Below are 24,247 nucleotides of genomic sequence, written 5' to 3' on the forward strand. Positions count from 1 at the left end.
CATGTGTTCTCGTATGTACGGTATAAAATTGAGATTCTTATTCTTTTGTTAGATATCAAATTGTGACTTTTTATCACTTTGAATCATATAATTCTGTCGTTTTCGTATTACTCCGCATTCTTAATATGAGAAAAGTAACAGATAAATTATATTTAAATTACATATGTCTAAATGTATGTGCATGCTATTTAGTATTTATACGTATTATTCTATTTAGTCGAAATTGTTTTATAATTTAAAATAAATTTTGCATTTATCTTCATTTAAAGGATGTACGACATATTATTAATTTTTATTTAATTGTAAATTACAAAAAAAGAGCAATAAAAATTGAGATACAATGTTGGAATGTCAAAAGCACTTCACGTGAGTAATTATATAAGGAAAACCATGCTAGTAAAAATTTCTTTTTACTTCTTGCCTTTTGTCAGCACATTGTAATTGATACGAAATATTTAAAATTATAAAACGAACGTAATATATGTTCTTCGGTGTATCACAGTATAATTATGATATCACATTAAACGACTCGCGCTGCTAAAACTAAATACATATAAGAAATTGTTTCATTAATCGGAGAACATTAAAAATGTAAAGAATATATTATTTTACTTCGTAATATGAGTTATTATTTCGGCAGTTAGACGGTTGGCACGCGACCTTGGTGTGGGGATGGCACGGGGTGGCACCGAGTGACGCGTCATGTTTACATGTAGTTACGGCGCAGTCATTCCGTTACCGAGATTCTTAGAAATAGGTAGTCGTGTCGCGTGCGATTCTTTTTCATATTACTTTTTGAAATCTTATCGCGAAGAATGCCAAATATAATACGAAATATAATACGTTGTACTTAATGAATAATTAATCATACTAATTGTTTCGTTTTTATTATATTTAGTATTTTTTGTGATTACACGTTTCAAAAAGAAATGTGAAAAAGAGTGGCTACTTGTCTGTACGAACGGTATCACACGAGTCATAAAAAGCAACGTTAATATGAATACTCTCATGCAAATAACGCAATTCTTGCTTTCACAAATATAGTTCAATAATTTTATTAATTTTTTGTTTTTGTGCACCTTTATATGATCCATCAAAAAATTAACTGTAACTTTGGAACTATTTATCGGTAATAAAAAAAACATTTATCTTTTTTATTAATCTTTAGCCTATTTTGTTGACTCTAATCATATCTTACAGACATCATCTAGGTAAATAAAAAATTTAGCCCTTTTATCTGCTCTGAGTTTATTTCACAATGATAACGAATTGCAGACGTAATATTTGTTTCTAAAAGTTAACCGATTGTATAGTAATTGCATAGTAACAATAGCTATACATTACATTTTTCAGATTATCTCTCTCACGAGGACCTTGACGTAGTAGAAGGGCTCAGTACTCAAAGGATTTACACGAAAAAAATGATTTTTCTCAAATATCTAAAAATTTGTGGATCTATTTGGATGATACATCTAGATAAATTTTTGATGTTGAGTAAAATCATTCTCTTCGTGTAAATATCCAATGGGGAAGCTAACGTACCTTCGGCGCCGATTTATTTGAAAATGAACGAATCGCAGCCGGTTCGTCGCGTCGCGCGTTTGTTTCGGGAGTGCCGTTCAAGTTATCGGACTTAAGTTATAGTCCGCGCGCGATTATAATGTATTATTCGCGAGTGTTTTACGCGAGTGTCCTATCAATCCAATTCTGAGAGGAGGAGGAGGTCTGAAAGAGACATCGGGCACCGGTGGAGCAATCTTGCGGTAAATATTATTTTTTTCTTCTATAAAATTAATCTTTTTTTGATTGTTTTTAAGTCATTTTATTTAACAATGATTTAAAAATTATTATTTTTAAATAAAATGATTTAAATAAATATATTATCTATAAAATAATTATATAAAATAATTCTATAAAATAATTATGTTTAGTAATTAAAGTAATTATATATATATATATACTATTCTTAATAATTATATCTATTCTCTTTTTAAAGTAATTATATATATTCTTTAAAATAATTATATATATTCTTTGAAGATCTTACCAAAAATAAATTTGTACAAAATTTTAAAATAATTTTTAAGCAATTCTTCTTTTATCTAATTTAAATGAAAGGAGATTTACTTAAAATTTAAGTAAAATAATTATCTATATTTTTTAAAATAATTATATATATTCTCTAAAAAAGATTTTAGCAAAAATAAATTCGTATTAAATTTTAAAATAATTTTAAGTAACTCTCCTTTTATATAAATTAGGTTTTATATAAATTATAAATAGAAAAATAGAAAAAAATAGAAAATTTTATATAAATTATAAGTTTGTATATAATTAGTTATAATTAGTATATAATTATAGTTTGTATTCTTTACATAATTTTTATTCAATCATTCGTATTTTACATGATTTTAACAAACGGTATAGTATCGTCATACATTTCGCGCTTTGCTTTTGACATTTCTAGTACTTGTTATTTATACAATCTTATTTTACTTGCATGATTCTTTTAAATGTAATTTATAATTATTCATGGGGTATTTTTAATATTTTAACATTATGTCTCAGTTTTTATTATTTTTTTTAATGATTTATACTTACATCCAGAGACAAGGTGAGACAAGGTTTGATTTAAAAAAATTTTCTTTGTATGGTTAAAAAAAAATTTCTGTGATTTGTGAAAAAATTGCTTTGAATTAAACATTTTTTTTAAATCAAATAAAATTTATTTGATTTAGAGAAATTATATTCAAATTCAAGTAATGATGTTCAAATCATGATTTCTTGGATTTGAACATAATTTCTTTAAATCAAATAAATTATATATATATTTGATTTTATTAAATATTGTTTAAATTAATAAAATTTTTTCACAAATCAAAGAAATTTTTTCTTTAAAACATATAGCAAAGAAAATTCCTTCAAATCGAAGCAATCTTGTCTTTGAGTATAAATAAAAGTTGATAAAATATTCTATATATTTTTTATGTACAGATACATGCAAATTTTTTTAATATTGTGAAATAATTTGCGCTAAATACAGCTTTGGCTAAAAATACTTTGGTTAAATATCTTATTAATTATTATTTAATTTTTCAGTTAATAAATTAATTTAAGATATTACTACTACTGCAAATTAATCAGTGTTTCAGAAATTCTTTTTAAGCTTACGTATAATGCCGATCGTAGCTAATAATTGTTATGAATTATTTAAAATAAAAAATAAGAAATAAGTTCGAGAAATTTATTTAAAATATAAAATCATAGAAATTGATAAAAAACTAATACGACTTATTTAAAATAAAAAATATAAAATAGTTTCCGGAAACTTATTTAAAATATTAAATAAGAAATAAGTGAAAAGTATAGTGATTTAAAATAATGAATACTGAATAACTCTTTTACTTTTAGAATAAGACGTGAATGACGTAATTCAATAATTCAAAAATAATAAGGCAATATCGTATTAAAAATACTATGTACATTGCGCGGATTGTATACATAAAGTTCCCGGGAACAATGTTTCGTATATATAATTACATACAAAATATGTCTATATGTATATATATATATATATATATGTAATATTTTTTATCGGGTTATTATAAACTATATAATAATTACTTATTATAACAATTAAATTAAAATATTTATAAGCTATGTGAATGCGCAACAAATCTAAGAAGTAAAGCAAAAACCGTGCAACAAAATCTATTAATATAATTTGTGTAATTAATAATTTGATTAATTTTTCGTTTTACTGCATTTTTCGTGATACGATAAAAAATTGAATGTAACTTTGAATCTGTTTGGTAATAAAAGAAGTATTTCTCTTTTCTATTAATCTCTAGTTCATTCCATTGACTTTAATCATATCTTAGAGACATCGTAATAAGAGATTCAATCCTTTTATCCACTCTGAATTTATATCACAACGTGGTGACGCGAATTGAGTGTGTTTGATATTCATTTTTAAAAGTCAACCGATAATTGCATAGTAATATAGATAATAGCTGTATATTACATCTTTCGGATATTCTCCCTCTCCCGGGTACACCTTGACGTGGTGGGAGGGCTCAGTACCCAAAGGATATTTACACGAAAAAAATGATTTTTCTCAAATATCTAAAAATTTTTGGATCTATTTGAATGATAGGTCCAAATAAATTTTTATCGAGATATTGAGTAAAATTGTTTTCTTCATGTAAAAATCCAACGGGGAAGCTAACGTACCCTCGTCCGCCGATTTAATGAAAGTGAACGAACCGCAGCCGGTTCGTCGCGTCGCGCGTTTGCTTCGGGAGTGCCGTTAAAGTTATCGGACTAATGGACTTTTAATAAAACCCATTCGATTGAATTCTATTTCGGCGATGAAATCATATCTACGACGTTTCGATAGGAAAACGGAACTCTCTTTGGGACGTTGCTTAAGTGGTCACGGTCACTGCAACGCTCTCACGCCAAGTGCCCGGGCACGAGGTGATGCCGGCCGCGTAATGTCACGCACTTCGTGGTGCTGTGTTTGCGCGGTTTAGCAACTACTGTTGCTGTCGGCTAATTGAGGACGCGCTCTGTCTGTCGGCCAACAGTTCGGCCCTTAGCGGTAAGAAACGATCGATCGACTCGGATTCTTCTCTGGGCCTGTATTCGATAACTCGAGTTATGCAGTCGTTATGAGCACATAACGATTGCATAACGAGTTATAGAATTCCGCCTTGGTGAGTCGTCCAAAAAGGAGTTGTATAACTCTGGTCAGGGCGCTCATTTCTCTGTCATTATCTATCAGCCTAAATCGCGTTTAATCTGACTTGGTCAGAGCCTAGCTCTAGTAGTTTTTTTAAAAAAAACTAGCTTCGTGCCGAGGGGTTGGATCCCATTCCTGAATTGTCTAGATTGTTAGACAATCGGTGATGGTACCAACTTTACCCTTATTAGAGGAGCTCGTCACGTCTACCAGTCTCTTGGAATCGCTCGAGGTACAGCACCACTTGTGTCCCACTAGAACTAGCAGTTAGGGCGTATTTCTGAGTCAATTTTAAACGTGATTTTGCGTAAAACAGAGGTGACGGACTCGATATGATCGATTTCGTCTTCTTTCGTATGGGGCTTAACCCTTGTTCGGCATTCATCGTGTGTTTCGCAAGTACTCGTCGACGTGTGGTGTTGATTCCACCGATCGAAGTAGAAATCTTATCATGGGTTTTGTAAACGTGGAGTGCCGCAGTGTCGCGCGAAAGACATTTATAAATGATTAGTCCGCGCGCGTTTATAGTATATTATTCGCGAGTGTTTAACGCGAGTGTCTTGTGCGAGAGGATGCCAACCCGATTCTGAGAGGAGGAGGAGATCTGAGAGAGGCATCAGGCATCGGCAGAGCAACCTTGTGGTAAATATCATTTTTTTGGTTATTAGAATCTTTCTTCTGTTTAGTCTTGAGTTGTTTTATTTTAATATTATAATTTAAAAATGATAATTTAAAAAAAGGATTATTTTGAAATTATTTTGAAATTTTGTAAGTATGTATTTTGAAGAAAATGTATAATTATTTTTATAAATATAACTGAATTATACACACACACACACACACACACACACACACACACACACACACACACATATATATATATACATATATATATATATATATATAAAATTCGATACAAAAAATTATATACTTATTTTAAAATTTATATGATTATTTTCAAGAGAACTTTACATTTAGTAAATATTTTTAAAAATATTGGTTGATTTTTTTATTTTGTTCTAATTTAGATTTTATATTCTTTTTGTTACAGAATCATCATTGCTGATATAACTCTGTCGCATCGGGTTGGTGAGTTTATTTATTTTTTTTTTTTTTAGGTAATGGAGATGTGATAATTTCTTTAATATACTGTATATCCAAATGCATATATTGCATCAATTTAATAAATATATACTGATAAATGTATGTACAGCATTTCATACATCCATTGCCTTGAAATGGATAAGTTATAATAGATTAGGATGAATTTAATCCTGAATGCCTCCTTATTCTAGAATTTATTGTGCATGCACTGTTAAATTTATAATTTTACATTACACTCAGTTTGAATTATTTTTAGTCATTTTTATAAGTCGCCACTGCTCTTACTCAATATTTTAATTTAACTAAAACAATAAAATAAAACTGTTTAATTCAAAAAAATTATTAAATGCTTTTTATTAAAATTTTCTAAATTTATACGTTAATATGAATGTTTTGATACTAATTATGAATAATTCAAACTTAATTTGATACTAAATAATGCAATCTCAAAATAATATAAATAGACTGATCCGATGTGATTTTTTAAAAATGTTTTGCATTTTTCTATTTACACTAAAATATTATATTTTGATACATTTGAAAGTAAAAATAAATGATAATAAAATATTTATATTTTTTAAATATGTGAAATGTATGAAATTAAAAAATAAAGAATATATGAAGAGCAGAATTCCAAAATGCAAATTTTTATCCAAAATTTCATTGTTTTATTTAGAGATGGCATAGTATTTGGTGTTGAAAGACTCATATTATAAGCTACTCTGAAATGTTCAGAAAGTATTTTTTCAATGTTAATTTATATGCTGAAAAAACATAGACATTTCTAAATGCATTATATTTTTTAACTAAGAACAAACATAAAGCATTTGTTCAACATTTTTAATAATTGTTTAGCAATTTTGTTTAATATTTCACATCCTATTGATTAGCATATTATTATTTTCTGTAAAATGCGTAATTTTCTCTGTATAGAGTTCCTTTCTTTCTCGTAAAAATTACAAATTTTGGACAAACCGTATTTTAAAATTCTTGCTCCTCCTATATAGAAAATAAATTAGAGTAAATGGACTTGTCTATTGATATCATAATATAGAAATGTTTGTTACAGTATATTAAAAAATTTTTCATGGATGAATATGTATAAATATATATGAACAAACGTAAATATTCATAAACATATAATTTTATATTAAATATGTATATACATCCCTCTTTTCTTTTGTAAAGTTATTATACTTTTAGTGGGGAAAGATATATTAATAATAATATAAAAACATTAAAAATAATTAAAAGAGTAATTTTCACGCTATCTATTTTTAAAAAAATCAAGAGATATAAAAATTTGAAGAAATATAAAAAATTACTTATAATTATGCATAATTGAGAATGAACAATTTTTTAATATTTTTCCAAACTTTTTTTCTAAAACAAACAATGCGAAAATTATTCCTTTAACTTTTTTCCACATTGTTATTTCTATTACGCTAAAAAGTAATTTTATATAAGAAATAGAAATGTATGAATGGACATATTTCATATATGATTATACATTTTTTATGAATATTTATGTATGTTTATATATATTTATACATACACTGAGAAAAAAAATGGCCTAAATTTAAATAAATATTTATTTGAATATTGCCAACTACACGTTTAATTATAATAAATAAGGATTCACTTAATGAAAAAAAGTGATTGTTGAATCAAATTAGAGAGTCTTAAATTATTTTAAATGTGTTATTTTTTATATATATAATTATTATATTTGTAATATTAAGTATATTTGTATAATTAAGTGTGATAAACGTTGGGTTTTATTATTTTGATTTAATTATTATTTTGGAGTGGTTGGTATTGGAATGTAACTATGAATTTGAAGTTTATTTTATTAATAGATGAATTTCAATATTATTAGTTTTATTATATTAATTTCTTCAATAATTATATAGAGTTGTGCATATAGGGGGCGAAAAGTATATGAATCGATTTAATTATTAATGTTTTTTGTACCAAATAAATATATTTTTATGTTTAATAAATATATAGTTGGTACTATTTAAATGAATATTTATTGAAATTAGAATTTAGAATATTTTTTCTCAGTGTATTAATGTATGAACAATTTTTTACAAAGAAGTATTATTTTATTATTTTTCCTATCTATCCTATATTTAAATATTCGTTCAGGATTAAATTTTATATATAAGTTGGTGTGCAAAAACATAAATATATATATATGTGTTGAATACATATCGTTTTCTAAGATATTCTTTTAATTATTTCACACTGATTTGTGTACATGTTACTAACGAAATAAAAAATATTATAATAGATCGCATATGCCATACAGTTTTTTGATTACGCTTTTTTATAAAAGATTTTACGGTTATTAATTTTTGCTATTTATCTCAATACACCGACTTTAGCCTAAGCTTTTATAACTTATCTATATGTAGTAACTGGATTTTATGCCAGTTAAACTAGTAACATGATATAAGATCCAATATACATTTTGTTAAAAAACAAAAAAATTTTATCTTGTAATTATTTTAAAATCTCGTTCAAAATTTTGCGTCACTTAAAATACTTACTTTTGAAATAATAAATTATACAAAAATAGTTCTAATAATTCATAAAATACAAAGATATATATTTATAGATGCATACAGAAAAATATCAATCTACTGTTAAGAAACATGATTACTTAATTTATTTTCTTTCTCTAACAGTTACTTCTAACAAAGATTATTTTCTTGATAATCTTAAATATACTTATTACAAAATTTAAGAAAAACTCATTATTATGTACTTAACACAAGAATTTCTTTCTTTTGAAGAATATTATAAAATTAATCGAAGAAACGAATTTTTCATAATGAGCATATTCAATTTGTTTTAATTTAATAAACTTGATTGAAAATATTAAACTTGCTAGGATTCAGAATATTGGATAAATTTACTGTTTCTGATGAAATTACAATAGATTTGCTGATACATCAACTTTTGAAATACTTGAAATAAGTTATTATTACTTGCATAGAGTAATTATTACTTTTGTATTTTTCTGTGTGCGTGTGTGGGAAAATTATCCCTTTCGGATCTTACATCATTCATCTGAATTTTTCATTTCCGCATGCTTTGAGATGAGATTCAGCAACGAATCGTTCGAATCGTTAATACGTACATGGGCCTTGAATTTTATCAAGGATAATAATCGATTTAGTAATTTTCAATTTCTTTTTAAATTAATTTTGTTGTTTATATTGTAAAGTTTTTATTAAGAAATTTAATCTAATTTTATAATATTTGAGACATTTGAAATCAAAACGTTGTTGACATAAAGATTTTTTAAAATTTAGATTTATTTTAGTCGAATATTTATATTTTTCATTTCGAATAAACGCGAAAATTATCTTAATGGAATTATTATTATTATTACTAACAATTATTCAAGTTAATATTTAATTAATTTCATCAATATAGCTCCTTCGCGACGCGTTCGTGTTTCGCGTATCATACAAAAGCGTAAAATCTTACGCTTATTGCGATCAGCAGCAAAAAAGGAGTACTTCTCCTTATTGTATATTTCTGGCATATGAAACCAGAATATTAGCTAATAATGAAAGGTGAGTTTAATCTGGCAAGAAGAAAGAAGAGGATCTGTATGAAGTAGGTTGGTGTGTAACACCAATTTGCTTTTAAAGAGTATGTAAAGATAAACTAAATTCGGGAGGGTGACTCCTCGCAAATTGCGAGTTCTTATATTTTTTTAAATTATTGTTTATTTAAAATACAAAATTAACCAGCAAACAACAGGGCTAATGAGAGCTATCTGCCGATAATCAAGCGCAAATTTTGTAGACTTTTTAATGTAAAAAATTAATATGTAAAAAATTTGCGCTTGATTATCCGCACTGACTTTCATTAGTTCCCGTTATTTGTTAATTCTTTTGTATTTTAAAGATTGAAAACCTCTCTTAATTATTAATATTTATTGCTCATTTAATATGATCGCGATTAAGTTATTCCGCTGAATTTATTAAAACGCAATAAGACATGGTTAGGCATTAGCTGCGTTCAGCAGAGAAAGTAACTTTGCAACTGTTGTAAAATTCTGCAATATGATTGATTTATAGTTTATACATTTAAATCCATAAGGAACCAAAAATAAGAACCAATTGTATCGAAAAATTTTACAACATTTGCAAACCTGCTTTCTACTGAACATATCCATTATCATATTACGTACAACACGTATTATATTCGCGATGTTGTTACACATTAATGAAGTAATGGTAATAGGTAGGAATACACGGGAGGAGATAGGATATGCGAATAGGCACGAATAAATGAAAATACGAATAGATAGGGGTAAGAATGGATAGGTAGGGACAATAAGTATGGATATGTAGAGATAAATACAATAATTTTAAATTAAAAAATGAAATTATTATAAATAAATTATTATAAATAAATGAAATTATTGTAAATAAATTATTATAAATAAATGAAATTATTGTAAATAAATTCCGCGATCGGGTTAAATTTTAAAATTAAAATTAAATTTTAAAAATAAAAAAATATTAGGTGTTGGAATTAATTCGTAGCGTTTTTTAATGAAAGAATGTTATTTATTTCACATGAGCATTAAAAAATACATTAATGAAAGTACTTCCCATCACTTGTAAAACGCTACGAATTAATTCCAACACCTAATAACTAGTATACAGTGTATGACATGTAGGTAGGGACACATATTAGACATCGTATATACATACTTAATAATCGGAAAAGAGGGATTCAAATTAAATAAAATTTTAAATTAATTTTAAATTTTATTTAATTATATCAGCATCCTATTTCAATTATCAAATATAAAAATAAACCAAATTAATTTCAAATTTTATTGAATTTTCAGCTCCCCTGAAATTAAACTTTTTTGTAAAATTCTACGCGCACAAATTATTATATATAACGCGTTTAATATTATAATTAATTTTATTGTAAATAAATGTATACACAATAGTATGAAGTACGTAATATAAAATTTATGTAAACTATGTCCAGATAAATGCCATCATACTTTCGTAACTTACACAACAATTACTAATAAATTTATTGAAATATATATAACCGTATTAAATATTTATTCAATACAGCATTTATCTTGTCATAGTAAATCAAATTGTTGAGTAATTGATGTAAATTATATGAAATTAATGAAATATATAATAACAAAAATTGTTTGTTGACGTAATAAGTTTGATAAGTATTTATTTTTAAATTTGAAATTTTATTTTGAATATCAAAGAGTCATTAATAATTTCAAGAAATTTCTAATTGAAAATTTGATGTTTAAAATAATCAACTTTCTTCGTATTTATTAATATACAAATTTATTAAATAAGTCATAAAGATTGGTACTTTATCTGAGGCAATAGTCAAATATTAACTTCTTACATGCTTTTTGATATTTACATTTTTAACATTACAGAATTACAAATATATTTTAGTGATCAATTCATTATCTGAGAAGGCCTATTCGCTGTCAGATGAACACCAGTGATCGCATGGCTTGTATTATTGTTTTTCTCTTAGAAAACACACAATAGAAATTTAGAGAATAATTAAATAATTCCATTTCGAATAATTTCATAATATCCTAGGTGTTAGAATATATTTTAATATTTTTGAAAATTTTAATTTTCAAAATAATTTTCTAAATTTCTTGGTATAAATTTCTTATAATATTTAATATCTTTACTATTTAAATATTTGAAAGGTATTATAGAATTATTCGGAATGAATTTCGATTGGAATTATTCGATTACTTCTTAGATTTCTATTGTTTTTTTTTTTAAAGGAAAACGGAATAATTCCGATCGACATCCATATTCTAATTTCATAATAATCTCTCTAATTTTTTTAATTCTCTCTCTCTCTTTCTCTCTGTCTCTCTTATATCATGATTCGGATGTTGCTTTTTCAAATCGATGTGAACATGACTCGCTCATGTTCAACAGGAAGTAATACGTGAATCATCGGATCGTTCAAGTCATGTAACGAAAACTGAAAAATTGTGATGAATCAATATCTCGATCAATAATTCTTGCTTCGCAAAAATCATCGTGAATACGACGTTAAGTCTCGATTGCATATTTTTGAACAATCCGAATCTGCGATCGAATTAAGCAGTTAAACTGACTTGCGCGGTGGGGGTGAGCAACACGAAGGTGACCGAGGTGACGTCACGTATCAAAGTTATTAGTAAAATGTCGTCGCAAATGCGGAGCGGATCGACTGCGCATCGGACGGTGCCGGGATGCTTTTCCATTCGTAATATCGTCATAATCGCCGTTGTTTTCCAATGTTCGTCAGTCGCGTGACACGATCTGATATCAGTGATTTCGCAAGACGCGTGCAACACGAAATTTCCTCGAAACTCAGGTATAAGTTTTGGTTCTGCTTTTCTTTTAGAAGGTGCAATCGGTACTAAACGTTCTATCTGTTATTCAATGAGTAACGAAGATAAAACGATACTTGTGTCGATAATTATGTGTTCTTAAATAAAAGCAACCTTTATCTCATTTCAAGACACAATTGATCGCCTGAACGTCGTACTTCACGAAATGATATTTTGGTGACATTTTAACATATCCTTCAATTTTCCTTCGAGTTAGTATCTACGTGTTTGCTAATGACGCGACATGAGACGATATAATCGCCATGAATTTCCTCGATGATTCAAAGTGCGGAGAATGGACGAAAGTACGTGTGGGGTAGCAACAGGTGTAGCATCGCCGCGACGCGGACGGTAGCCACGCTTGTCGCGTGAAGTTGACTGCGCAATCAACGAATCTCCGCCATTTCAAATTTGTCCGTTGCACTATTGCGTACTAGAGTCATTACGGGCGCGTCGCGGGTGGTTCGCACGAGCGAGATTTTCGCGTGTTATTCCTTCATTACGGTTTAAGGAGGTGTTCTTTGCGATTAGCAGTTCTACGCGATCAACGAGAGTGTTGTGTACGTCGTTATGAATACCGTACGATAGCGGTATGTGAACGATATCGGCTATCTTTTGTTTCGCGAAACGGAGTTGTGTCGCGGGTGGTTCGCACGAGCGAGATTTCTGCGTGTTATTCCTCCATTACGATTTAAGGAGGCGCTCTTTGCGATTAGCAGCTCTACGTGATCAACGGGAGTGTTGTGTACGTCGTTATGAGTATCATACAATAGCGATATGTGAACGATATCAGCTATTCCTGCTCCGCGAAATGGAGTTGTGTCGCGTGTGTCGGTGTGTACAGTGTATGGTGTATGTGTGTGTGTGTGTGTGCAGATTAATACTAGGAATTTGAAGCAACGAAGAAAGAGAGAGAGAGAAAGAGAGAAAGAGAGAGGAGGAGGAGGCCCGGGATGGCATCAGGCAACGGCGGAGCAACCGTGGGTGAGTCTCTTATAATTGAGGGTTAGATCGCTGTAATTTCGCTGAGCTCGGATTCGAATACCATAAGAACGCAATAATGATCCTTATTTTCGAAGAAATAAATCGCAATGTGCGATGTAAGGTATCTTAATTCTCACGTGTCTGTAGCGTTAGAAATTGAGCTCAACGAAAATATAATAGCATGAGATCTAGTTACAATTTATAGTGAGAGCAAAAAGTATTCGTACAAGAAAATTTTTTATGAAAAAAGTCTTATTTATAAAAAATAAACATTAATTAGCAATTTTATACAATGAATATATTCTGCTCTAACATAAATAAACGAGCTTCGCATATATTTCTGATTTTAGAAGCTAAATTTCTCAATTGTACGAATACTTTTTAAGCATCCAAACAATAGAATTTTTTATTTTCGTTTATTTTTGAGATTATATATTTTCTATAATTAATACGCATCTTTTTGGTATATATAATTTTAAGAAACATACAGTCTATTTTATTCTTTATGAATAAATTATTAATTGCCCAACAAGAAATGATCGTCAATTAAACGTCGAATCGACGTCGAATTGGTGTTGAAATTATTATGCTGATCGATTCGACATCAATTCGATGACTCATTTCTCGCTGGATAATATTTACTTTTTAAAAATAAAGTTTATTTAAAAAAGATTTTCTCTGTACGAATACTTTTTGCACTCACTGTATGCATTTACACGATAACAATTTATGTATTATTTTTTATTTTGAGATACTAAAATATTTGTTAGAATATATTTTAATATTTTTAAATAATATTTAATGTATTTAATATTTAAATATTTGAAATTGTGGAAGACAGGATTTATAATTATTTGAATAACATATATAAATAGTGTTATTTAAATAAATTAAGCGATTAGGTTTCCTTATCCAATTTTATAAAAATTAATATCTAAATAACTTTTTGAAATTAATATAATTCTTTTTATTATTTTATTTGAAAGGAGTAAATACAAATTTAACATGTATAATATAATATTTATTTTTTGAGACATATTTTTGGGGACTGCTTTTTAATATTTGATATATTTATATTTTTCAGATTAATATTTCAACTCCGCTGTGCTGCGCATCAGACTTGTGAGTCGTAAATTGTTTTAATTTTAAAGTAATGGATTTGTGAAAAAAAATTATTGTATATATCAGATACATATGACAACCATTTTTCGTTAATTATCATTATTAATAAAATGAAGATTAAAATTTTTTTAAATAGTAAATATTATGGTAATAGATTTTATACTATTTATTATTAATGAGGTCATTAATATTTGAATGTCTACTTTTATTTCTATAATTATAATTTATCTAAAGATCAAATGTTGTTGAGAATCACAGAAATAATTATATCTCACAAATCCATTGCTTTGGAATGAATGGGCTATGCTGCAGACTAATTACTAGATATATAAATATTATTATTAGATATATAAATACTATTAATTATCATGTACATAAATATTAGCAATTATTTATATAGATATTACCAATTACCTATTATATTACTAATTAGTATGTATATATATACTAATATATTTTAATTAACTTAAACATATTATAAATTACTCTGTGAAAAATATACAGGATATCATTAAATTGCGGCATCATCAATCCTGAGCAAGTAGAGTGGATTACTAAACTGAGTCGAAAAGTTCTCTACCATTTTGCGATTTTCGCAACGGTTAACGAGATATTAATTATTAAAAATCGCTAAATATTGGTTTTCAATTTTTTATTCAAATATTACCAATTTTACAGAAAATAGCAAGAGATAAAAATTTATTTTCTTATAAAGTTCTGAGAATTTTTTTCAGAATTTTTTAATACCGTATTTTCTCATGGTGGTAAAAATAAGAAAATGCAGTATTAAAAAAAAGTTGATAAAAAATTCTGAAAAAATTCTTAAAGTTCTATGAGAAGAAAATAAATGATTTTTGTCTCTTATATTTTTTCTGTAAAGTTGATAGTATTTGAGTAAAAAATTATTGAAAACCAATATTCAGCAATTTTTAGTAATTAATATTTCATTAACCATTGCGAAAATCGCAAAATGGTAAAGGACTTTTCGGTTCAGTTTAGTTCGCTCTACCTGTTCAAAATGGGTGATGCCATAATTTAACTCTGTATAAGGTAATGCTATTCTGTATAAAGTAATGCCATGATCGCACTTTGCAATTCACTCATTAAAAAAAATGTTATTGCTTATATGGTATTACCTATTTATTTATTAGTGGTTAAACATGTCTCTATTGTAACCTGATTATTTTTAAATTATTATATTATATTGATTGACAGTTTTTTGTAATTAATAGTTTGTTACACAATGAGATTTGTTGCTCTATAATATGTTAGTAATTGATTAAGTCAGATAATAATGAATAGTTATAATATATATTTACAAGATTTTTAATGTTTTATGTATACTCTTGCACATTCAAATAAAATTCACAAGTAAATATTATAATCAACTCAATAAATAACAAATAAATATCATGAAATCTTGTAATATATATTATAACCAATTCATTATTATCTGACTTAATCATTTACTAACATATTTTAGAGCAACAAGTCTTATTGTGTAACAAACTATTAATTACAAAGAACAGTATCAATATAGGTGTTTACTGTTTTTGAGAATTATTTTGACGCTCCAGTCTTGTAAAACCACTAGACTTATTTTTATCAGAAATGGTAATGCAAAAGGAATGATGACAAGTCTTCCTCTATCAGACAAAGCGAATAATAGAGCAAGGAGACTCTCATTGTTTTATACAAGTAAGAAGAATATAGTACAATGAATCATAAAAGATAAAACAATAGGATTGTCACAGACCTGGAAAACCGGAAAAACCGGTAAAAGAATTTTAAAATTTGCTCACAATTTCCTTAAATTGCTCCTATTCCAAATAATTTTTGTTATGATTTTTTAATATTATATCTGACGTTTATAATGAAATACGTTTAAAACTTGCACACTTTAAACAACTTTAATAAAATAATTAAAATTTATATTTTTATTTGATCGCTCTTTTTCATAACTGCATTCTTTTTTTCAATATTAATTTACAATATTTTTTGTTGGCTTGCATTTGCACCCAAAATTTTAGTATACTACTAAGCCTTTTTTGTTTTTAATTATATATGCTTTCCTACAACTCTTGACTTTAAATATATTAAAATTTACATATTTTATGTTGGAAAGTTTTCCATTTTCATCTGGAAAACTTGGAAAAGTCAGGGAATTGTTAAATTTATTTTCTGTGACAACCCTGAATAAGAAATATTATGTATTTGGAAATGAAGACATTGAAAAATAAATAAAATACACGATATCTCATGATATTAGACTTGTATGAAAACATTGAGTTTCTCATAATTCTTATATTCTCTGTTCTTTACTATGCAAATTGATACAAAAAGGATATGCATAATTAATTGACAAAAACACAAAGTTTTTCTTAATGACAATATATTTGTTTTCGATTTTCATGAATTTATTAATAGAGCGCATAATTAATATTATTGAGGATAACAGGCAATATATATTACAACCTATTTATATGATTAAGCCTATATATACAATGGGAATATAGGATATTAAAAAATGATTGTATTCATGATAAGAATACATCTCTTCACCGTAGGTTTTCTATTATCATTCTCTTCCTGTGGCAGAAACCTCAGCTTGTTTTTATAACAAATTCTTTAATCACGTATACATTCTGTTCGTTAAGTACGTGAATAATGTCATTAATTAATAGTGACAATAATGATGATAATAATAATAATAATAATAATAATAATAATAAAACGTAATATCAATAATAATGAAATAATCATGTAATAATAATAATAATAATAATAATAATAATAATAATTTATTTTTCTATTACGTTATATAATAATACTTAATACTAAATCCTCCTAACATTTTCTTTTTCTAACTTTTTACAAAAAGTTTCGCTTTTGGTTTTTTTCGTATATTCATTAACTTCTACTTACAAATCTAACAAACCGAGTTAACCTCGTTTAAGGTTTGAAAGGGTTTGGGACTAGACAACGACGTTCCTCATAACCCGATCTTAGTTGATTACGTTTTGATATTCCTTTAGCTCTCCTCACCCTTTCGTTGAGCGTCACTCTTGTACACGAGTTAGCGCGTCAAGCGTTGCACTAACGAATCGCTGACTAGTTTCTAATCATTACGACTACTCGACTGTGCTAATTAAGGCACTGAATAACTAAGAGTAGACGAATGTACATTTTCTTCTCAGTTTTAAGAACAATCGATTAGATCATTAGAAAATCATCGCTGATAGTAATTAGACGATACAATGTTTAAAACGTATGTGCACGTTTAAAACAGATTCGCTTTATTAAAATTACTAATTGTTACGAAAGTAAATTTTTTCTTAAATAGCGATTAGAAGTGTTAGGCTCGCTCTGTATCAATGAAAGTGATTTATCAATAAAATCGATTTACTTTTTGATCCTCTCGCGAGTTCGCATCGCCATAAAATTAGTTATCGATGTTATTTCATTTAATACATCTAAGTTGATTAATTAACAACAAGGCCTCGAAAGTAAGACACTTGATTGTTGCTGATGTGCGATTTTAAGGCCACCGCGGTTAGAGTGGATATTTTCGATACGCATTTTCTTTCTATAAATAAGTTACATTTATGATGCCATCTGGGTAAAATTAGTTAATATCTCAACTAGTAATACGTGTAATATTTTATATAGCTTGTAATAAATATTGGTATATATATATATATGTATATATATGTACATATAAGTATATTACACATACATATATATACATATATAAATAAAATAGTATTCTGATAAACAATAGAGAGCCGAAACAGTAGTGCGCACGAATTAATATATCGGTAGACAAGTACTTTGGAAGATATATCTTATTACAACGTATTCTATGTATAGATATATTTATAGACAATATTTATAATCCTTGAGGTAAAAGAATTATAATTGCATATATGATTATAACAATATATATTATAATAATTATATATATTATAATAATGATATATATTATAATCATATATATTATAATTATATATATTATAATAATTATTATAATTCTATATACCTATACACATACACACACACACACACACATATGTGTTTGTGCATGCATATGCTACATCAACAGAAAATTCTTATTCATCAAGGAGTTCTAAATTTCGTCACTCGCTTTTCTAAGCATTATTCTAACAGTTCCATTACAGACAAATGCGATCCTTTTTTTTTTCGTTGAAAAAAAAACGCATGAAAATATAACTTAACAACTTATAACACTAAAAATTTTGTTTATTATTAAGTTTTTAGGATCTACTTAAAATTTAACTAAAATTTAAAAACGTCCTCTCCGAAATACCTATCTGAACCATGTAACTTGGGTTCTAAAACTATTACAGAGTTCTCGCATCTTCGATAGCGCATTCAATTAACTATGTTCAAGATATATCGTGTGTCATAGCTATGATCGTTCTCTGAAGAGAAGTTTCTCGAATAACATCGTCATAAGATTTAACGGAAGTCATTGCGCGAACGAACGCGTTCGATTTAGGAACCATCGACGAAAATTCATAAGAGCAAAGAATTATAATACACTGAGGAAAAAATGTGTCGAATTTAACATAAACTACATGTCGCAAACGGTCCGCTCAAACTTTTGTTTAACACAAGATGAATATATCAAAAGATTACACAAATATTATTGGCATAGTTTGTAAACAAACTGTAGAAGCATTTTTTTAAAAATTAACATTTACAATATGTTAAATTAACACATATTTCATTCATTTGTCTTAAAACTTATATCTTAAAACATATTATTTTTATGTTACTTGTTCACTTACTCATAAATCGTCATAAATGTATCATTTCGACATTAAGAAACTTTGAATATCAATTTCATACAAAATTTTTAAATAACATAATCACATTATGGTAAATCAACCTTCGAATATTAAAAAATTCAACACAAACTGTTAACACAAAACGTGAGTGGACCATTCGCAGTGCAAATACTCAATTTTTTTTACTGTGTATTTGATAAATACAAATATTAAGTTACGTTTCAAAAATCATAATGTGTTACATTTCGATACATCTCCTTGTTGTAATATTTTGAACAAATACAAATTTATAATATCAGAATAGCATTGGTTCGAAAACCAATAAGACCGTTCGCGCACATAGCTTTTGAACATGGGAACAAAATACATTCATAAGCCTCTCTTTCGGCTCTCAAGTTCTGAATCACTCGCGTATCGAGAATCGCTTTCCCAAACGAGCAAACATTAGCTCATTATAAATAATTATAATCGTAAATCTAAAAATTGTTGCGTCTTTTCTAAAATTCCGCGATATGTTGGTCGAGCGCGCCAGTATCTATGGTAGAAGGGAGAGGAAGATTAGATCGGGGAGGCGAAAAGGGAAGAAGTATAGTTATCGTTAGCGAGAAGTTGCGGGTCGCCAATTCTGACGGATTTGTCAAAGCTCATCCTCTTCGCCTCTTGCGGTTCTCGCGGGTGATATTTCGATACATTCGCGAGGTGTAATCAGGAACATATAGAAATCTTGAAAAATAACTAATATCGAGGAAGATGATGAGCTAATCCCCGAAGACAATCGAGGATCGAATGTTTCGTGCAGCTCTGTCGCCCGTTTCTGTATCGTACGTAAAAGGCTTAGCTGCAACTGTCTCGAGCGGTCTAATGTTAAAGCTTTATTGCAATCTGGCCTCCTGAGGTGTTGTCTGATACGGCAAACCCGGGAAAGCTGCTCCAGCTGCCGTTGCCGCCGCCGCTGCCGCTGCTGGCAGTCCTGCAGCACCTGGCAAAGTCGCATACGTATACGGTGCCACATAACCCGCTGCGGCTGCGTTAGCTGCAAAGAGACAATTGTTTCTCATAAATATTACGTGTGTACATTGAAAGAAAAATGCATTAAATTTCAATAAATATTTGCTTAATTATTATATCAGTTGAATATTTACTAAATATAATCACATATCTGTTTGATACAAAAAAGAGTCATTGATATATAACTATTATTAATGTTTATTTAGCAGATATTTATTTTCGTAAATAAATTGGTATACTAATATAATAAGTAGTAATATAATAAATTAGTACTGTGTTCAATTAATTATTATTCAAATTTAGTACATTTTTCTCTCAGTGTATATTCAGTATAATATTTAATCTTGTAATTATTTCATTGAATGGAACTTTTATCACAAAATTCTCATATATAAATTTGTCTAAAGTTTTACACATAAGAGATAACACAAATCTAATGTACGTATACAAAAATATCGTTTCTCTTGACATAACAGAAAAAGCATTTGCAAGCGATTTGTGCGCGTTTAAAATTTTATTTTGTGCCTTAGTTTTTTCCTTATAGTGCTATTCGCTTGTATATAATACGTAAAGCGGATAGTGCTTTCTCTCGTTGACCACCATCATTCACCGCGAGAACACCGCCACCATCACCACAGACAGCGCAGACTGACAATATATTATGCATCAATTTTATAGTTCATGAAGCACATGCAATATTTTTAGCTTGTTCATTGTTCACCCATTTTTGAGCATCAAACAATAAAGAGATTTCGTGCACGAACGTATAATGTTAACATAAAAAATATATATAATTATTTAAATATATATAGTAATATATATTGTAATATATAATAGTTGTTAAAAAAAAAGTAAAAGAAGAAAAATGAGATGCCATTTCATAGCTTAAGAATTTATAAATTTACTTTCCAACTAATATTGACATAAAGATTGCAAAATATTCAATATTCGAATTCGAAATAAAGCGAAATGTACATCACACAAAAGACCTGGCAGGATTCCCACGAAGGATCCGTCCGGAAATGCTCAAGGCTTTTGGAAAAAACGCAAGGCGTGTGTATAGAATAAGCAATACTTCATTGCATTCGCTTCGTGACGACATACATTTCCGACATCGGAATTATTATTCCCCTAACCATGCATAATTTGGTGCGTAGCAAAAGCTGCACACATCAGGTTACGCGTTTCCCCAATTCAATTCCCTTCGCATTATCCCATGTATTCCCCAACCCCTTGTGAAAACGAAAACCAGATCCTGTGAGAACTCCGCTTGCGAGTAAGCACTACGAACAGCCCCGAGGAAAGTGCGTCGCAACCCTCCTATCTTCCCTCCCCTATCTTTAAGATCTTCTACCGTAATCACGCAGCACGGACGGCAGAAATTGCGGTAGGAGAGCTTTCTCCAACCGTTGCTGATGCGCCAACGTCGCACCGGGTCCGTTTTGTTGTTGCTGCTGGTGGTGTTGGTGGTGGTGTATCGGATAGTTGCTACCCTTGCTCTGGACACTATTCAAACACGTACCAGCCGCGGCCGCGGTGGTGTACGGATATGCTTCGGCGAAGTTGTACGAAGTGCCCGGATAAGTCGCGGCGGCTGCCGCCGCGTTCTGATACTCGTAGAACTGCGATGCCGCGGCGACGGCGGCTGCGTGGCTCAACTGTGTCGTTGGAAGTGGTACCAGACCACCTGGCGCCGCAGCAGCCAGGTAGGGCGATTGGTACACGTAGCCCGGTGGTACCCTGTAAAACGAAAATGACCGTTAGTTACGAATGTTGATTGAGTTACCGCGGTCAGCGGTGTGTCAGACGCAAGACGCAACGACACTCGAAGATCTAAGATGGCGGAGATCTATGATGATTTGTGAATTAAGTGCAACGCGCACTGATGGCGAGATTCTCATTTTAAAGAAAGAACAAACTTTTATAAGATTGAATGATTTGCACCATATCATATGAATGTTTACATTTTACAATTTTATTCTGCATGCGGATGATCTATTTTATGTACGTCAAGCGTAAGAATTATCATCTATAAATATAAATATCTTATTTTTTGTCACGGAATTGGTACCGTGGAAAAATAAAACGCCATCTAGTCTGTGAAACAATAATTCACAAACAAGTAACTATTTTGAAGTGGTCGAAGGCCATCTGCCGATACTCTAAACTTTCGAAAAAGATGCAATGAATAAATCTGATAGCTTTCGGTCACTTCAATTATATACTTCTCTCATTTTATGAGACATAATGGAATTAGGAAGGAAAGATAACGTATAGCAAATGTTAATCGTGTCATGATTAGGTGTAAGGTAGATAAATTTTTTCGTGTAACGTGTTTTAACTCGATTCGCGATGTTCATTATGAATCGTCGATCGAAGTAAACATTTGAAAATTCTTTTTTACCTCTTGATTATTTTAAGATTATTTTATAGTTAAAAGCGATCATTCAATATCCGGAGACTCAATGTGATAATGACAAATTCCGCGTGTATGCATGTTTTCTATACCATTAATTAGTCAGCACGAAGAGCATGCGCGGCGACAAACTTTCTTTATTGCATTTCGTGCTGCAAGAAGATTCTCGGCTCGACGGTCTTTCGCTCTCGAACAGCTCTCTACCAACACCAAAAGCACGCAACACCAAAGTCACCAAACGGCAGAGTGAGCGAGGGACCGAGTTCTCTTCACCGATCTTCGCGCATATGTAAAATATATATATATATATATGTACGAATGATTGGATCAAAATGCGCTTCTATATTTCGATAACAATCAGCATACGCGCGAGTATATATGTGAGCGAGAATATTAAGTGTATAGAATGTTGTATTTCATATATTCTAAGATAGCACATCTTTGAAAACTTAATTACATCTTTTTTTCGTTTTCTGTGTACTTCAAGATATGCGATCTTAGACCTATGATAAAATGTTCTATATAAAAGTATTGGAAGAGTCGTATGTTTTCTCTTTAAATTCCTGCTAAATGGAATCGAATTTTTCAAATTTATTTATATTTATAGAACTATCAACAACTTTCTAATTTTCATTAAATTAAATATTTTAGTAATTAAATCAAGAATTAAAATTTTATTAAAGCGAATTTCATTTATAATTAATTGAGAAATCAGATTTTGTTTTCACACTCTCAAAATATAATTCATTAAGATTTATTAATTTTTTTATAATACAAAATCTTATTCGATCTTTCATTAAATTAAGAAAAAATCAACTCCATATTCATTAGCATAGTATTTATTCATAAGGAACTAAGAGAAACTCGTGTCTTCTAATATACTGTATGTGTGTACATATGTGCATGTCTAATGCATTCTGATGATGTGTCATGTACGATATTACATAGAAAGGCAATCATTAATTTAAAAAAAAATTGCATTTACAAGTATATCATTTCCAAGATTTTCATTTTTCTCGATAAAACATTTAAATAAAATTAAAATATACTGATATCTTAAAAATTTGTATATATATAATGCAAAGTATCACTCCGACAAATTTTATCAGAAAATATACGTCTATATTTTATTTTCAAAAAAATTACACCTTCGTAAAAAAAAAAAAAAAATTGACTAGCATCAGGATGCACAGTATATGCGTAAGTATGTGCGTGCGTGCTTACGTTCGATGGATATTTCGTTGGAAAAGGAAAGGAAAACAGGAAAGCGGAAGGAAGCAAGTTGATGTGAAAATGGTAACGTTGCTCTCACTGTGGTATCAATAATAAGGCGAAAAACGTACGCAACAATCCAAGAAAAAATCTTTCACGTGTTGGCAAAACAACAGCAAACCAACGACAAACGTGTATGTAGGTGACTGCGAAATATAAATACTTCTCGGCACACGGCACACGATTATCTAACACCAACGTTAGTACCTAAATTCACAGATCTAAGGAAACGTCTCGAGTTCACTACTCTCCGATTTTTACCTTCTTTGAATATACTTAGAGAGTATCTCAAAATAAGATACACATATATTTTTATAAATACTTAACACTGTCTGTGTACAGATTTAGGGGATAAATTC

The 24,247-nt window shown here is 28.9% G+C and overlaps 1 protein-coding gene and 2 long non-coding RNA genes across 5 annotated transcripts in view; 2 read left to right on the top strand and 1 right to left on the bottom strand.

Moving 5' to 3' along the window:
* Positions 1-4,046: 4,046 nt before the first annotated feature.
* Positions 4,047-6,169, top strand: LOC147907025 (uncharacterized). Its single transcript, XR_015547800.1, has 2 exons — positions 4,047-5,386; positions 5,796-6,169. It is a non-coding gene; the product is annotated as an uncharacterized LOC147907025 (long non-coding RNA).
* A 5,579-nt stretch (positions 6,170-11,748) lies between these two features.
* On the top strand, positions 11,749-15,051 carry LOC147907026 (uncharacterized). The gene is made up of 2 exons (XR_015547697.1): positions 11,749-13,259; positions 14,344-15,051. It is a non-coding gene; the product is annotated as an uncharacterized LOC147907026 (long non-coding RNA).
* Positions 15,052-16,756: 1,705 nt separating this feature from the next.
* LOC105145075 (RNA-binding protein 38) overlaps positions 16,757-24,247 on the bottom strand; it is a 33,520-nt gene continuing 26,029 nt past the window's right edge. For 2 of the 3 annotated variants that reach the window (XM_011054413.2, XM_011054414.2), the window contains exons 5-6: positions 21,555-21,940; positions 16,757-20,225 (exon numbers count right to left, since the gene is read on the bottom strand). In XM_011054413.2, the coding sequence (XP_011052715.1) occupies positions 20,065-20,225; positions 21,555-21,940 (547 nt within the window). In that variant the 3' untranslated portion in view covers positions 16,757-20,064. The remainder of the gene's footprint in view (positions 20,226-21,554; positions 21,941-24,247) is intronic. The other variant, XM_011054415.2, reaches the window with a different exon arrangement.

The sequence above is a fragment of the Acromyrmex echinatior genome, chromosome 16 (genome assembly GCF_024713525.1).
Source record: "Acromyrmex echinatior isolate Ae372 chromosome 16, ASM2471352v2, whole genome shotgun sequence".
NCBI lineage: Eukaryota > Metazoa > Arthropoda > Insecta > Hymenoptera > Formicidae > Acromyrmex > Acromyrmex echinatior.